Source organism: Megalops cyprinoides, chromosome 21, assembly GCF_013368585.1.
Source record: "Megalops cyprinoides isolate fMegCyp1 chromosome 21, fMegCyp1.pri, whole genome shotgun sequence".
NCBI classification, from domain to species: Eukaryota; Metazoa; Chordata; class Actinopteri; order Elopiformes; family Megalopidae; genus Megalops; species Megalops cyprinoides.
The window spans coordinates 10,371,180-10,388,165 of record NC_050603.1 but is presented as its reverse complement, the minus strand read 5'-3'; the positions used below and the strand labels follow the sequence as shown (position 1 = coordinate 10,388,165).

The 16,986-nt window shown below is 42.3% G+C and overlaps 2 protein-coding genes across 2 annotated transcripts in view; one reads left to right on the top strand and one right to left on the bottom strand.

The window, feature by feature from the left end:
* The first annotated feature begins 732 nt into the window (after positions 1–732).
* LOC118769145 (neoverrucotoxin subunit alpha-like) lies at positions 733–9,168 on the top strand. The gene is made up of 5 exons (XM_036516168.1): positions 733–795; positions 2,473–2,592; positions 3,000–4,647; positions 5,191–5,397; positions 9,108–9,168. Exons 2-5 carry the CDS (start codon positions 2,493–2,495, stop codon positions 9,166–9,168), a joined length of 2,016 nt encoding a protein of 671 aa, XP_036372061.1. The 5' UTR covers positions 733–795; positions 2,473–2,492.
* Positions 9,169–13,574: 4,406 nt separating this feature from the next.
* The window catches only part of fbxl2 (F-box and leucine-rich repeat protein 2), a 43,264-nt gene continuing 39,852 nt past the window's right edge, over positions 13,575–16,986 (bottom strand). Inside the window, exons 9-15 of the mRNA XM_036515619.1 lie at positions 16,811–16,885; positions 16,313–16,443; positions 15,897–15,957; positions 15,523–15,567; positions 15,187–15,243; positions 14,505–14,717; positions 13,575–13,697 (exon numbers count right to left, since the gene is read on the bottom strand). Coding sequence (XP_036371512.1) covers positions 13,590–13,697; positions 14,505–14,717; positions 15,187–15,243; positions 15,523–15,567; positions 15,897–15,957; positions 16,313–16,443; positions 16,811–16,885 — 690 coding nt within the window. The 3' untranslated portion in view covers positions 13,575–13,589. The remainder of the gene's footprint in view (positions 13,698–14,504; positions 14,718–15,186; positions 15,244–15,522; positions 15,568–15,896; positions 15,958–16,312; positions 16,444–16,810; positions 16,886–16,986) is intronic.

Genomic DNA, 16,986 nt, shown 5'->3' with positions numbered 1-16,986 from the left:
ATTGTTTGTTGTCAGTCTTCTGCGGGCAAATTGGTTCTGTTTCATTGCGGATTATCATTCTGTCCTGTCTCCCTGAAGGAATCTAGTTCATTCTTGAGGGTCCATGTTCTAAAAGTTATTTCTTATTTAAAACACACAGACACATACACACACACACACACACACACACACACACAAAGGTGGTACATCTTATCCTTAGAGTCAAAGTTTGGACCTTAACAATTAGCACTGACAAAAATAACTAAAAAAATGACTAAACTAGAACTTTACTCCAGTTACTCAAAGAATACCTTTTTTAACTCCTGCGAGACTGGTACACATAAAACCTACTAAATGAATGAAAAAAATCTTTTCTGAAGGGCTGTAATGCTGACACTGCCTGGGTATTTAGTAAATGCAAAGGTCCAGTTTCATTACAATTATCTGTGGAAAAAGGCTGTTTACTTTTCTTTTACTTTCACTTCATGGAAACGAGTACACGAGTGTGGTGCATACATGTGAAGACATGAGCCCCCCTGTCTGACTCGGGAATCCACAACATGTGAGCAAGGTTCACGTTAGCCACTACAGCACTCATGCAACATTCACGTGGAACCTTATGAGGAACGAAGACCAGGCAAGGTCATGAGACTGAAGACCCTCATTTCCTTTTATGGTACAATAAAGATAAAGAAAGAACTGAGAGAAAGCTATAAAAGACTGTTGACAACAGTCAACACTCTCAGATGGTCACTCTCCACTGATCGATCAACAACCATCTCCTTCCCTTCTGGGCAGCTTAAATCTTCACTGCAGGTATATGTCACGCTCTCTTATTTTGAATGGTGGTTTAAGGGAAAGCAGGTCCAGGACTTCAAACAGGGACATTGCTCCTACATCCTGTTTTATTATTATTATTGTGGCCAATGTGTCAAATAGAGATAAACAGAGATGTAGTCTTAGCAAATGATGCAATGCCCATAAGTAAGAACAAAAGAAGTCTGTATTTGCTGTCCTGGATACTGTTGGCTAGAATCAATGTACAGTGTATTGAGTGTCATAATGATTTGCATCTCCATTATAAGGAAACAGGATGAAAGTCTATTAGATAGATATAGTTTATATATTTATATATGTTTATAGTACTCCCCTTGCAAGCATAACAGCACTGAGCCTTTTTATGTAACCTTTTATGAGACTACAGAACACATTGGAAGGATCTTAGACCGTTCCTGTAGACAGGATGTTTCCACATGCTTGACATCCTTCAGTGTGTATTTATGGACTTCCCTTTTCAATTCAAACCACAGGTTTTCAATGGGTCCAGAGACTGAGATAGTCATTGTAAATATGTTGATTTTGCAGTTAATTAACCATTTCTTTGTAGACTTTGGTGTGTGTGCTTGGAGCCATTGTCTTACTGGAAGATTTACTTGCAAGCAAGTTTCAGCCCTCTGGCAGAGGCAACCAGATTTTTAGCTAGAATGTCCTGCTATTTGGTGGAAGCAAAATAGCCTCATAACATCAAAAATCTGCCACCACATTTTATAGTAGCTGTGAGGTTCTTATATTTGTGCTCACCATGCCATTGTGAAAGATGTTCTTATGCTCTTATTTGTCTCACATGACCACAGCTACTGTTTTCAGTGCAAGGGCCAATGCCAGATAGGAAACTGTAGATGCTAACGTTTACTGGTTGCTCTCAGTAAAAGGCTTCCCTTACAAATATCCCATTAGCACGAAAATAGCATCTAATTGTACATTTAGAAACTTGGTAGCCCCAAAAAGTCCTCTAATTTTCCATCAGTGGCCCTTGTATATTTCTTTACCTCCCAAATCATTTCCTGTACCCTTGGGCAATGTACTTAACCCACAATTGCCTAATTATCCAGCTGTATAAATGGATAACATTGGATAACCTAAAAAATGTAAGTGATGTAAGTGGATCTGAATAAGAGCATCTGCTAAATGCCAATAATGTAAAATAATGTGATGTACATGGGGAAGAGATGCACTCCCATCCTCTACCCATCCCAGGCAAATTTACCCCTTTTCCAGTGGTTTTAAAAGTATTACTTTAACAATGCCAAATGGGTTTTACATGCATGTTACCTCATTTCTATACTGTAGTAAAACAGGAAGCCATGGAGGGTCACAATACAATTACCTAACACTGAGATGATTTGTTGGATCACTTTAATGTATGTTGAATTTTGTTTGATTTTATTTATGAGAATCTTTAGGGTTTGCCAATAATTTAAACACCTATCTGTTAAAGAGAAAAAAATTACCTGAACATGTTTCTTTCACTGAATGATTGTAATGATCACAGGATAGGAGGAGAAACACAGAGATAAAAATGACTATTTTCTTTAATCAAGAAAAATAAAAATGTTGTTCCTAGAGTGTTGATTCTATGTTCCTGTATTTTACTTATACTTATATGTTACTGTATTTACTTTATAAGAGTCCTCCCTGCTATGCCTTTTTCAGGCTCCCCATAATACGGCACTATGTCCACGGACAAGACTCACACGGTGGAGCTGGCGACCCTCGGGCGACCCTTTCGTCTGGGGATGTTGTATGACTGCCGTAGCGACTCTCTCATTCCAGGTCACTGAAAATTTTCTCCACTGTGATGCTTTTCCATCACACAACATATTATCATATACATACACATACAAACACCTACTTACACTAAAGTGGATCTCCATATTGGAAACATTGTCATTTGTTTTAAAAAAATAAGAACTTATGGACTTGATAGCATGTTTTGGTTTAACCCCAAAATACATTGCTTCACCCTTCCATCTCTCAGTGCAAATTAAAATCAGATGTTCAGTATTTTCATTTACAGTGGTCTAATGTATCTTTGCCTGCTACCTCGTCCCTTGGCTGGCTAACTACTGAACCTTGGTCATGCTGCGCTTATAATATCGTTGACTCCCATTTGTTTGTGTTGTATTCTGCCTCACTTGTAAGTTGTTTTGCATAAAAATGTAACTTAAATGTAATTGCAGGAGTCACATTATGGGAACTGAGCAAAATTCAGGAGTCGATTGACGTTCGCACCCAGCGCAACACCAACTTCCAAGTCATCACCTCTGACTCGATCGAGGAGAAGTCCTCATCTTTGGATGTGTCTGCCTCTCTGAAAGTGAGCCTTCTGGGTGGAATGATCAGCGTTAAGGGTTCGGCCAGCTATTTCAACGACAGCAAGTCGTCCAAAAGCCAGGCCCGCATCACCCTCCAGTACCGCACCACCACAAAGTTTGAACAGCTTACTATGAGCCAGCTGGGAAGGCAGAATATCGCCTACAAGGACGTCTTCGACCAAGGCACCGCTACACACGTGGTTACCGGTGTGCTGTATGGAGCACAGGCCTTCTTCGTGTTTGACCGTGAGATCTCATCAAATGAAGACATGCAAAAAGTCAAAGGGAGCATGCAGGGAGCTATAAAAGTCCTGGGGGGCTTGGTCGGGGGAGAAATCGAAGGTTCGGCTGCAGTATCTGAGCTGAACAAGGCCAAAGTCGACGAGATCAGGTGCACTTTCTATGGAGATTTCAAGCTTGATTCGAACCCGGTCAACTTTCAAGAGGCTGTCAAGGTTTATTCGAGGCTGCCTGACCTCCTTGGGCCCCAGGAGATCCATGCAGTCCCTGTGAAAGTATGGCTGTACCCGCTGAAGCTCCTGGATGACCAAGCGGCTAAGCTACTCCGTGAGATCAGCGTGGAGCTGGTGTACCGCTCCCAGGGCGTTTTGGAGCAGCTGGGTCGTTACGAGCGTCAGTGCAATGACCTGATGAGAAACGAGGTTGCGGCCAAGTTCAGCGAGGTCAAAAGGAAGGTGCAGCACTTCAAAGATTTGTGCCAGGTCTACAAGCTCACCTTCCAGAAGAATCTGGCACAAGTTCTGCCTCTGATCCGTGGTGGGGGTGGAGAGGAGACCTTGCTGGCAGACATTCTGACGAGGAAGGAGTACTCACCTTTCAACAACTGCGCTCTCGCTCAGTGGCTGGAAAACAAGGAGACGGAACAGAACGTTGTGAGGGCCTACCTGAAGATGATGAAGGCTATCACAGTCATGTCGAAAAAGAGCGACCTGGAGGAGGTGATATTAGACCCGCTGGGGGAGTATGTGCTCTGTTTTGTTTTTACCTCCCTGCATGGGAGCGAGCCATTCCTGGAAACCCTGTCAAAGTATCTGCAGCAAAATGACTGCACCAGCAAAGATTTCACGGATAGCACCACACCTGAGCAGTGGTACAGCCGTGAAACGGTCTCCCAGCGCATGAGGAATCTTGCAAAGAGGTTCCTGGAGTTTGTGGACGCCAACAAAGACGGGAAAACCAAATTCCTGATAGCATCTGAGAGTAACACCGACCACCCCGGAGTGTCCATCTACCTGTACATAGAGGGAAGGCTGGACAACAAGGACTTCCAGCCTCCTCACAAACCCAATGCCCCTGTGGTAGTTTGCTGTTCACATGACAGTGTCACCCTAAAGCTGAAAAAACCCACGCATTCTGATAAGGACACAGAGAGGTACAACGTGGAGTATTCGCCTGTCCCACTTCAAGAAACATGGGAATCAGTGTACACAGAGGATCTGACAGAGTCCTTCACTGTTTCGGGACTTTCTACAAACACCAAGTACCAGTTCAGGTACAAAGGGGTGACCAAACCTGGAGTGGGTGCCACCAGTGATCCCTGTGATGTAGTGACCACCTTACCAGCCGGCCCACCCACTGCAGTTTGTGTTTCTGAAGCTGGACCCTATGCTATAACAGTAAACTGGGAGAGACCAGACATTGTGGGAGAGAATCTCAAGGTCACCAGTTACGCTGTCCAGCACAAATTACACGGAGAAGAGAACTGGGTCACTGAAATGGTCTGCAGTGGAGGGGAAAACCAGCCGTTTGCTTTCCATATCAACCACCTGGCACCCAACAGCAAATACACCATCAGAGTGGTAGCAGATTGTGGACAGGCTGGAAGGGGCACTCCCAGCGTTGAAGTCAGCGTCATCACAGCAAAGAAGTTTTGGTATCAAGCACTGTGCAAGGTAGTCAGAGAAGAGAAACCCACCATCTATGAACTTCCAATGCAAGTGGAGAAACTGGATAAGGATCGGTACTCAAGGATCTATAGTCTGGGTGAACCAGCAAAGGATCAGGAGGAAATAACCATTCTTTTGCTTGGGACCAGAGGCGGGTGCAAACTCATTCTTATCAATGCCATGGTGAACCACATCCTAGGGGTGACATTCGAAGATAACTACAGATTCACAGTCCCGGGTGCAGACTACCAGCATTCTGAGTGTGAGGGTCAGACCCAGTGGATGACAGCTTACAAAATCCACCATGAGGAGGGGTTCAGTATCCCGTACTCCCTCACCATCATCGACGCACCAGGGTATGGAGAGTGGGGGATACAGAACAGGATGATTGATGAGCAAATCATGGGGTTTCCTGAAAGGGTCGGGATCTCTGCCGATCTGGATGCCGTTTGCGTGGTGACCGAGTCATTCGATGATACTGAGAGTGACGGCAGGCGTCGTGCTTTCTTCTCTACGGCTATCATGGAGGTATCTTCACCAATCGGTTTGAGATTTCCAGAAATCAACTTAGTTGCATTTGTAGCCGTCTCCAAAAATATCCAGCTTCCACAAAATGTGCTGGAATACATACACAAAGCCAGAGCTAAGCACTTTTTCCGATGCAGCAGCTGTGATTTGTTAAGAATCAACATCAATGAAGAAGAAGAGAGCCGGCAAGAGGAACTGTGGGAGACAACAATGAAGAGCATCGGTGACTTCTTTTCACAGGTCAAAGAGATTCAGTACAAAGTGTTATCAATCCACAAAGTTCAGGAAGAAAGTGAAACAATCATGAATGCAGCGGCACGTGGAATTTTTTATCTTCTCAGTGATGATGGCAACTAACAAAGAACATGAAAACATCCAAAGCAACATCCAAAACAAGGCCACTTGATTAAATTTACTGTGAGGCTATGATAATGAAAACCATATTTTGATATTTTTGGAAAGGCTCTTCGGTCCATATTTTTGGAAATTTCAACGGACTCAACATGCAACATTTAAAAAAGCAGGAAACATCAAAGTTTATTATTCTGAAATTCATTAGTTTTCATTCTTTTATATTTGTTTTATGGATTTAAGTCACCTTGATTTGTAACTTGAACTGAAAAACAACTCACAAAGCTGCAGCTCCAGGTGGGTAAAACAATTGTAACGAGCTCAAAACACGCTCATCACTTAAACTGCCCCATCGTACCCACTTATCTGCTCAGCATTTTAAAGATCTTTGATGGCTCATTGTAAAAGATAGGATGGTCACGCTGAAGCTGAGATTTGTACACTGAGATTATTTTTTAATTCTGCTCCAAATTACTTCACATCTTATTTTTCCCTTAGTTAGAGAATGTCATAATTAAAGGACCAGGACCAGCGTCACTGATGTCAGTATTTACAGATTTACAACATCAGCTGGGAAAAATTTACTGTCATCCACAGGTACTGCTGTCTGGAACAAATCACCAGCTGCACTAAAATCACTTGAGCCCAACAATGTGCTCAAATTGTCAGTTAGAAGTTGATGATGTCCAGTCTTACCAGATAAAGGACATAACGTAATCATTTTTATTATTTTTGTTGGGAATATGCTATGTATCATGACATTCTTGTGTTGAAGGATTTTCACTGTTACTGTCACTGTTATGTCTCACCTGTCTTATCTGTTTCTGAAGGACCGCAATGGAAATAAGTCTCTGACTTTACTGAGCTTTTTCATTCTTGATTGTTATTAAATGTTTGTGTTGTAGCTCCATTTATTTACCTAGTTATGATTCTTTCTGTTGTAGCTATTTGTATATCAATTTTAACTTTAAAATAACCTACTGCAACTGCTACTTTCTGTGGTGCTTCCTGTGCTGTTCCTTTCAGCCCAGGCGACTCTTAAAAAGAGTCCTTTTGGAGAAACAGCCAGAGAGAAAATAACAAAAACTGGGGAAAAAGAAAACTCACTAATAAATTCAAGTGTGAACACATGGATAATGTATAATAAAGTAACAGAGTAATGCAGAATAAATATACTATAAAACATGAAAAGATAAATTGAATACATATTAATCAGCCAAACTATACACTATATTTCCATTTCAATCAGCTATTGCTGTTTAATGGTACAACCATACGGTGGATGGTATTTGCCCATGCATGCAAGTTTAAAACATCTGGTACAATTCTCATTACATCCTTATAAATATGAGTTTAGCTGTAATTACTACATTTATATTAATGACATCTATTAATGTATTTTATGTATTAACACCCTTTTCAATCAACTCACTTACCTGTAGCAACCATTTCATATCCGCCACCCTTCAGTGAGTGGTGAAATTCTGTCACTTCATTATAAACAGATAATGGGTCCAATATTTAATAAGCAAGCTCAGTTGTAACCTGACTATCACGCACTCTCTGGATAAAAAAAGAGGACAGACTGTATTGGACCAGTATCTCTTCATTATATTTAAGAAGATACTAGTAGAGCTATGAATGGCACTTTTTACCTTGTGCTCTACTAAGTTTGTAATGCAGTTTTTAATTTTTTTTTTTTTTTTGCTTGTGTTGTACTCTGCCTCACTTGTAAGTTTCTTTGGATGAAAGCATCTGCCAAACGAACAAATGTAAAGGTAAATGTAAATGAATTAGTAACAAAACTTAAAGCTTAAATATGTGTAGGCACAGGTGTCGCTGATCAGTTTCAATGAAGTCATTAAAAGAAAACTGTAGGCGGTATATGTAGACATGAGATACATATGGCAGAAGAAAAGGTATAGTGGTGGTTTGTGTAGCCTTTGTGTAGGTTAACATACAGTACCAGTCAAAAGTTTGGACACCTGATTAAAATAATGGTAAACATGCATTCAGACATTTTGATCGAAAGACTTATGCTTAAATGCTTGGCATTTGTTTCTTACACAAACATAAATAGTGACTTTGATGCCTGTGTATGAATTTCTTTCAATTTTTTTTTTAAATAATATTTTTTAAATATTTTTTGTCTGCTTTGAAGAAATAAAATATGAGATAGTTTATCTAGTTTAACTACCGTTTAACACTTTTTTGGTCATTGCATAATTCCATTTGTGTTGTTTCATGACACTTTCTTGTTTGCACTTTCTGTTCTGCTTATTGTGAGAAATGTTGGTCAGCTTCTCCACAGGAACTTACTTTTACTTTTATACTGTGGAAGTGAGGCGTTGTTAGGATCTTGAAACATTGGGGGCTTAGCCCAGCCCAGAAATCTTTTGGATTTTCACCTGATAATTGCACCATTTTCAAGTTAAGAGTGGATCGTAAAATGAATATAAGATGTGAGACACTGTGCTCTGCCAAAAGGTTCCTGTCAGGTGCGTAGGCTGGCTTTCACAACGTGAAATCAAAATAAACAAAGTGAGTGCAATCTGAGTTCTCGTTCAGCTTCGTTATTATTTTTATTTTCAGCAGCAGGAGTAAAACCCTAAGAAAAAATAAGAGCCTTGACATTGATGAAGCAGTCATATGCTAACCGGTCGCGCTTTCTCTCTCATTCTCTCTCTCTTGCTCACACAAATATCTGCTGATGAATGGCACACAGAGGACCCAAAACATACTTGATCTGATTGATTTTGATCAATGATATCATATTATTTTCGAGGGCTTATGCATGATCGGAACGACAGATGAATAGATCCGGGGCTATTTTTTTATATTCTTGTTTTTGTAAATCTGGGGCTATTCATAAAACATTCGGGGCTGTAGCCTCGGACACCCAGGCCAAATGACGCCACTGAGTACGTGTCTGTGGTTTCTCACATACATGTGAAAATGTGAGGCCCTCTGTCTCACTCAGTAAAACAGGAAACCACTACGGCATGTAAACAACATATGTACAGAATCTCATGGGGAAGGAAGACCAGACAGGGTCACTTGACTGAAGACCCTTATGCCCATTTATGGTAAAACTTAGCTGAAGAAATTACTGAGAGAAACGTATAAAAGATGGTCACTGTCTTATTTATCAATCAACACGGTCTCACTGTCTCTGTCTTTATTGCAGGTATATCACATTATCTCCCTTTGACTGGTGGCTTAAGGGAAAGCAGGTCCAGGACTTCTAACAGAGACATGTGTTGACCTTGCTCATGCAGCCCATATTTATTATACCATGAGTATGTCTGTGTGTGGTTTATCATACACAAATAAAAACATGAGGCCCTCTGTCTTACTCAGTGAAGCAGGAAGCCACTACAGCACGTATACAACATGCATGCAAAACCTTATAGGGAAGGAAGACCAGACAGGGGCACTTGACTGAAGACCCTTATGCCCTTTTATGGCAAAATCAGGCAGAGAAAGTTTGTTCAGTGAACATTTTTAACCAGAGCGACATACAAGGTAAGTACATTTAACATTACATTTACATTATTGACATTACATAGATGCTCTTATCCTGAGCATCACATATGTACAGGAAGAGTACATATAATACTACATTTACAATGTTGACATCAAGTAGACACTCTACTATCAAGTAGGTCAGCATGGTCTCCATTCCTTCGTTCCTTCTGCAAACAGGAATGAACTGAGATGGAGTGCAGCTGGATTCAGCAAAAATTTGGACATCAACATTTGACAAACAAATAAATGACATATAGATCAAGGCTATCCCCTGCATATGCTCTGAAAGAAAATATGGGAGTTACAGTTTATTAGTTGTCTATGTATCTGGGGGGGGGGGGGGGGGGTGTGTATGTTCTGACATCAATACATGAAAGGAAGTTATGTAAAGAAATGGAGATTACTGTGAGTGAGGTTCTGTTTTTAACAGTGTGCATACCTACATAACTGTGGTGAGGGACATTATAATATATTCTTGATTTCCATTGATATTGCCTATAAGTCAGGCATGCTGCAGAGAACCATGGCAAGGATGGTATGGATAACAAGCTGACATGAAACCATCAGTTTTACTTTACTGTCTGTATCCTTACCATACCTATTGAGCTGTTGATTTTATTGCGGTAACTGTTTTGCAGGAGTCCTTTTGGTGAAAAGTCTGGAGACAAAACAAGAAAAACTGGGGAAAAACACAAAATAAATTCAGGGATGAACAGATGTGCAATATATTAAAGAGAAGAATTTGTTAAAGCAGAGTTATAGAGAGCAAATATTCTGCATGTTAATATTTAATATTCATTCAGCACAAAAGACGTATCCTAGTACATATCCAAATATGCCTTATCCGATATAAAAATGAAATATATTGCAACATGCAAAGCAATATGTAGCTCAGTCGAAGAATGTCTTGCAAATACATTTAAAATATATTAATGCAAAGCAGAAATGCATTGCACTATACTAAAATGGCAGTAATTTACATATTTTCAATACATTGATTGAGCTAGAAAGTACTCTCTAAAATATAGTATATTCTCTGTATTTTTATGGAGTATTTCCATTTCTGTAAACTATTCCTATGTGTGTAATGGTATAACCATGTTGGTATTTTCCCTACACATTTATAAAATGTGCTGCAATATCAATTTCATGCATATTACTAAATATGAGCATAACTATAATAAACATTTTAATATGTAACATACAAACATATATAACATATATTGACATATATCTACAATGTGTTAACAACATTCTTTTACCTACCTCACTTACCTGCATCGGCCAATGGCTTTCTGCCACTGGTGAAATTCTGCCACTTTATTATAAATGGGCATAATAATAGTCTTACTTTCATATCCAAGGCAAATGTACATTTAAGGATTCCATGTTTCTCACATAGTACTAAGCTCTCATTCAGATTTGGGGCAATGGTCCTATAAAGCGCTATCCGCACAAATAAAAATATGCACACTCTCTCCAAAGGTAGTGCTTGGGGTCAATTTGGCAGGATACTGAGATCTGAGCTGGTATTTCCCAGCATGCTTTGTTATGGCTGAAAATTTATGGCACTGAGACTGATGGTATAACAGACTTTGGAACTGAGCTTGCTATCAAGATCCTCTTCACGTGGCAATTTATGAGTTTTCAGTGGGCTCAGTCTCAACAGAACAAAACAACAACTGAACGACTGTGGAGGTTTAACAGGAAAAACACAATCCCATCTGAGTTAGATAATCTCAAAAATACACATCATTCGGTTCCTTTTCTCTTAAATAAAGGCTTTCATCCAAAGGGCTGGAGGTCACTTTCCATGAGTGAGACTGTGTGGGAAAAAAACTCCTCGGGAAAAAGCAGGTTTAACAAGAGTAATCAGCACAAAAACAGCTGTGAAACAGCACCCTCTTGAGGTTTGACCCCCTAAATACACATGATCAGACAGGTTAATATAATCTTTCATCTCACAGTCTACAGCCAACAAAAGATGCACACACAGAGGGATTCCTGAATTTAATCCTGTTAAAAAAACAAACATAATAAATCAATAATCCCCATTCAAATGTTCAAATGGAAAATTGTGGTAATGTTAAAGTGGTAAAACAGTTACAGACATACACCTCACCTCCACGAATACTCTTATTACAGCTGACTTACATCATTCCGAATTGTAATGTATATGGATTTCTGTGTCTTGAAAACCTGGCAGATATTAGCAACCTTTGGGAGTCCCATCCGCCTGGATCCACCTTAGAGCACAACAAAGTGGGCCATTCCTGGAAAGTATCTATGCTGATGCTACCCTCTAGCAGCTGGCTTACCTTTTTGAGAGAGTACTCATTGCTATGCGTGTACATGTGTGTACATGCGGGTTTAGTTGTTTGTGTGTGTGTATGTGTGTGGGGTATATACAATCCCAGCTCGGAGGATGTACCCTGTTTTCTGAGTACTAACTAGAGTTGCCCAACCCTCTAGATCCCAATGAATTGGTGTGTGTGTACAAGTGTGTTTGTGTGTTTGGTATGGGGTAGATACCATGCAATCCCAGCTCAGAGGATGTACCCTGTTTTTCGGGTACTAACTAGAGTTGCCCAACCCTCTATATTGTAAAGAATGACAGAACACAGCCACATGTATATCAAGCTCTTACATTATCCTGTTGTATTAAGGACATCCGGAGCTTGGTGCATTGCAGTGTGGTCTGCATACTTAGGGGAGAGTCAGTGGGTAAGTCAGTAAAAAATACAGACATGTCTTACCTTTAGGCCTATGGATCCATTATGTCTGCAGATTTTTACAGTAGAAATGTATCGTACATAGACACATGTGTATATACCTTCCCAGGACAGCATACATGTGCAGTGTAGATGAAGACCTCATTTAAAAAAATGTGTGCTACAAATTTGAGAAGATTTCTAGAGCATACTTTTATTTTATTGTTTGTTGTTTAATTAGTCTTATGTTGCAGGCAAATTGATTCTGTTTCTTTAAATTTTATCAGGTTCTGTCCTTTCCCTCTGGAAGGGCCCAGAGTCCAGTTTATTCCTAAGGGTCCATTTTCTTAACGTTTTTTTTTTTTATTTCTTAAAAAAAAAGCAGTACATATTACCCCCGGAGAAGCAAAGCTTGGACAATAACAATTAGCACTGACAAAAAAATGACTAAAGTATAACTTTACTCCAATTACTCCAAGAATAACTTTTTTTTTTGCTCTGGCAAAAGATTCTTGTACAAACAAAAACAAAATCTCAAACTGATAGTTATTGGATGCACAAAAAAATCTATCTGGGATTTCCTCCATGTGTCTGTTTGTTTTTTTTCTGAAGGTTCACATTTAAAAGGTTTCTTGCTTTCTGCTTTGTTGTCAGAGAGGGCAAGTGAGCCCGCGACGGCCATGCTGAACGCTGCTGTGGGAAAAACAGTTCCACCGATCCCCTGCTAATGCGGACACAGCTGCATTCCCATTGGCTGAAGGTGCACCAATCCCATGCTAATGCGGACACAGCTGCATTCCCATTGGCTGAAGGTGCACCAATCCCCTGCTAATGTGGACACAGCTGCATTCCCATTGGCTGAAGGTGACACCTTTGTGACGTTGCACAGAGAAGCACAAGGACACAAAGCTAGGTCTGACCGAGGAGCAAGCGGCCAGTGGCAAGATGGCAGCGTTGGTTGGTTGGTTGGTTGGTTGGTTGGTTGGTTGGTTGGTTGGTTCCCCCCCCCCCCCCCCTGCGTAGTCGTGCGTTGTCCTTGTGTCCTTTCGCCGTTCTGTGTCCCCCGTGTTTCCTCCTCCTCGGACTCCCTCCCTCAGCCCGCCGCAAATGTCAGCAACAGCAACACCAACCCCACCCCCGTCCCCCCACGCCCACACACAATCTCCCGTCCCCCCCCCCCCCCCCCCCCGAACTGTCCTGGTTACAAAGTGCAGGAATGGGGGCGTAGCTCTTTTTTCTGAAATCCATCCCCTCCCTTCCCCTCCCCCTTCAGCCCTGCCCCCACCCCCCCCACCACCACCCTCGGCACAACCCCCACCCCCTTGTCCAGGCAGACGGCTGCAGAGATTATCTCTAGCATTGGTAACGGTGATTCACACTACCAGTACTTGTACACGGAGCTGCCCCCACCCCCCCTGCCCCCTCCGCTGTCAAAGGATGATGCAGCACCGGCAGAGCCGCTGGCCCCCCCCATGCACTGAGGGCGGGGGTGTCACCGGGGCGAAGTAGGCATGGACTTTGATCTCTGGGAGGTGAGCCTGAATGAGAGAACACACACCAGTCAGCAGACTGACAGAGAGAAGCATATAATGCACATAACCACATAACACACCAGCAGCCCCCTGGTTACATCACTCAACATACATGAACTCAACGTACCATCAGCCCCTTACAATACGAAAATATATACAGAGAAAAAGATAGATAAAATAAGATAAGATGAGACAGAACTTTATTGATCCCACAGCGGGGAAATTCACATGTCACAGCAGCATTAAGACGTTAAGACAAAGTGGCAGTGTGCAATAAGTTAAAACACTGCCACTTTGCCTTTCTACCTCTGTCTTAAAAAATCTAAGATGTGTGGCACATATGGAAGCACTACGTATTGTATTTATGACAAAGGCACTGTAAAAAAGCAGTGCGGTATGAGTGATGAATGTACTGAAATGTAACGAAACTTGTAATGTACACACACATTTACACGCAGACATGCATGCATATACACACACGTGCCCATACAGGCGACCCTGGGATGAGGAATGAATTTCAAGCTCTGTGTGTGCACCAAAACCTGACGCTTTGGGCCTTGTGGTCTTCAGAAGGGGATACAGTGGATTCATTCCCAAAATACACTTGTACATTCCTCCGTGTAATAGTCAATGGTATTTCTCACCCAACTGATAAAAACATGTCTTACAGCCAAACAGAACACCATATACACACACAGCAACATGTCCGTACACACATACACACACACAAGTCATTGCAGACTTGCTCCCTCATCATACAGCTCAGCAGACGGCAGCGGTGAGAGGCATTGTGGGAAGTGTAGTGCGACTGACCCGGATCCTCTTGATGCCGGCGCGGGTGACCTGCTGGCAGTCGTAAAGCTCGATGCGCTCCAGGTTGTGGCAGCTCTTGAGGTGCTCCAGCGTGACATCAGTGATGAGCGGGCAGTTGTCCAGCTCCACCACCTGCAGGCGCTCGTGGCCGCAGGTGCTGTTGCTAAGGTGACGGATCCCGTCGTCCGTGATCAACTCGCAGTGGGACAGGCTCTGTGGGCGGGGGTGGCGAGATTTATTTAACCGATCAAGGGAGGGTGGGGGGGATGCAAGGAACAGAGTAATCAGAGTAACGGGGCCAGAAAGCCAGTTTGGGAATTTAACATGTGCACCAGAGTTGATATCCCTACTCTTTTGATAGGTGCCATGGGATTGTGGTCAAGACCTGGGTTAAATGATTCTTTAGAAAGACAGCACCTTCTATAACACACTGTCTGCCTCACTGGGGCACTGGCCCATTCATACCACTTCTAACTTCAAATTAAACTCATTTTTTCCCAGGATTTCTACAGTACAAGTATTAACAAGGCCCAGTTCCCCTTAGCTTAAGCAGTCTGACCCAAGAAGTCTAGAGAGTGGTATGGTCCACCCCCACACGCACACTCTTTAGAAAAACACAAAGAGCCAGCAGTTATATGCACAAGAGAACAGCACCATCTAGTGGTGAGCGGTAGAAACTCACCAGAGCCTGGAGCCGAGGACAGTGAATGGAGAGCTGCACCAGTGTGTTATCTGTCACCTGCAGGAGGAAGGTTCCAGAGGGAGAGGAGCAAAAGCATGAGAAGAGAGGAGGAGGAGTAGGGTAAGGGTGGGGTGGGGTGGGGAAAGTAAGGGTGATCGGTGTTACAAAGCCTCTTCCAATTTTTAATTCAGGAAAGGCTCCAGGAAAAGATCAGCGGTGATCATTTAGCAGTGGTAATTTACAAAAGGTAAACAGTTAATATTGATACCTTCATCATTTCAATAAATAATTTAAAAAATGGCATTTCAAAAAAAAAATATTGGCAAAAAAACCTACCAAAATACATTCTTCTAAATCCATTTTTTCAAGCTCATGACAATTCTGAAAGAAAAATATGGTACAAGTTGAATTTTCAAGAGGACAAAATACCAGCAGAATTGCATAAATAAATGTCACAGCCTGTTAGTATTTCATTTCATGAGTCATTTTTTAACAGACATAAATGCAGAGACATACACAACAAACAGCAATCAACAGTGTTTGGTTTGGTGTTATGACAGATCCAGCAGTTTTGGAGTTCATTAAGGCCTCTCTCTCCCATGGCTGCTTAACACAGCTCACCTAAGCAAGCAGCTACACATACATATGAGTAGCCAAATAACAAAGAGACATCACAATTTTCATCAGTACAACGCAAAAGAAGGACTCACTCTTGCCAGAACTGTGAAGCCTGCGTCTGTGACATGTGAACATCTTGCCGCCTCCAGGATTCTGGAAAAGAAACAGCAACAGCATCATTCCATTGGCCCGTTTCCCTCCGGGCACAATCAGCCAACAGGCCGATTTCCACAGATCAATGTCACCCTATTAGTCAGTTTCCAAAAAGCAACATCACCCCATTTGTCTGTTTCCATACAGAAACACCACACCGTTGGCTCATCTTTCTATACAGCAACACCGCCATACTGCGTACTGCGAGGTGAAGGCGTGGCATCAAGGTGAACGAACTGAGACCAGTAACCAGAGGCTTGGTGTTGTGGGAGGGGCAGAGTATCGGGAAGCTGGACAGGGCAGGGGGAGGGGCAGATCTGGTAGGAGGAGGGGCAGGAGGAGGGGCGGAGCTCACTTTAGCCGGGGGCAGTTGAGTCCCAGGGCAGTGAGGGAGGCATCGGTGATGTTACTGCAGCCTGAGATACAGAGGACCTGGAGCTTGTGGCAGCCGCGACACAGACTGACCAGGCCATCATCCGTCACCTGCTGTGGGGGCAGAGGGACTGGACGTCACTACACTGCTCTGACCACCAGAGGGCACTAATCAGCACAGCCACCCCCAGCCTTCTCAGTTTTCATTGAAGAAAAACAGACATACAGCACAATGTCAAAAATCGTCTCTTATGCTCTCTTAAGACAATTCTGCAGACCAACGTTATTGTTCACGCTGCACGAGGTGGGATTGAAAACAGTTAACTTTATGTAATTATTCATGATAAAAAAAATAAATAAATAAGGGGATCATTTCACAGAGGTCACAGTTAGACCCTCTCTCACCCAATCCGTTTTTACACAGTTAACTGGACCGCCCCCCCCTCCCCAAACCCTCCCTTCCGAGGCCCCCCTCACTTACTGTGCACGACTGCATGTTGATTGTCGTGAGCTCTGGGCAGTATCTCTGCAGGTGTTTCAGTGCATCATCATCCAGCTGGAGGGAACATCACAAAGGCATACGCATGCACCACAGGCTTTCCCATTTTAACATAACGGCAGATCATATATAATTCCTATTAGCATTTTTTACATACT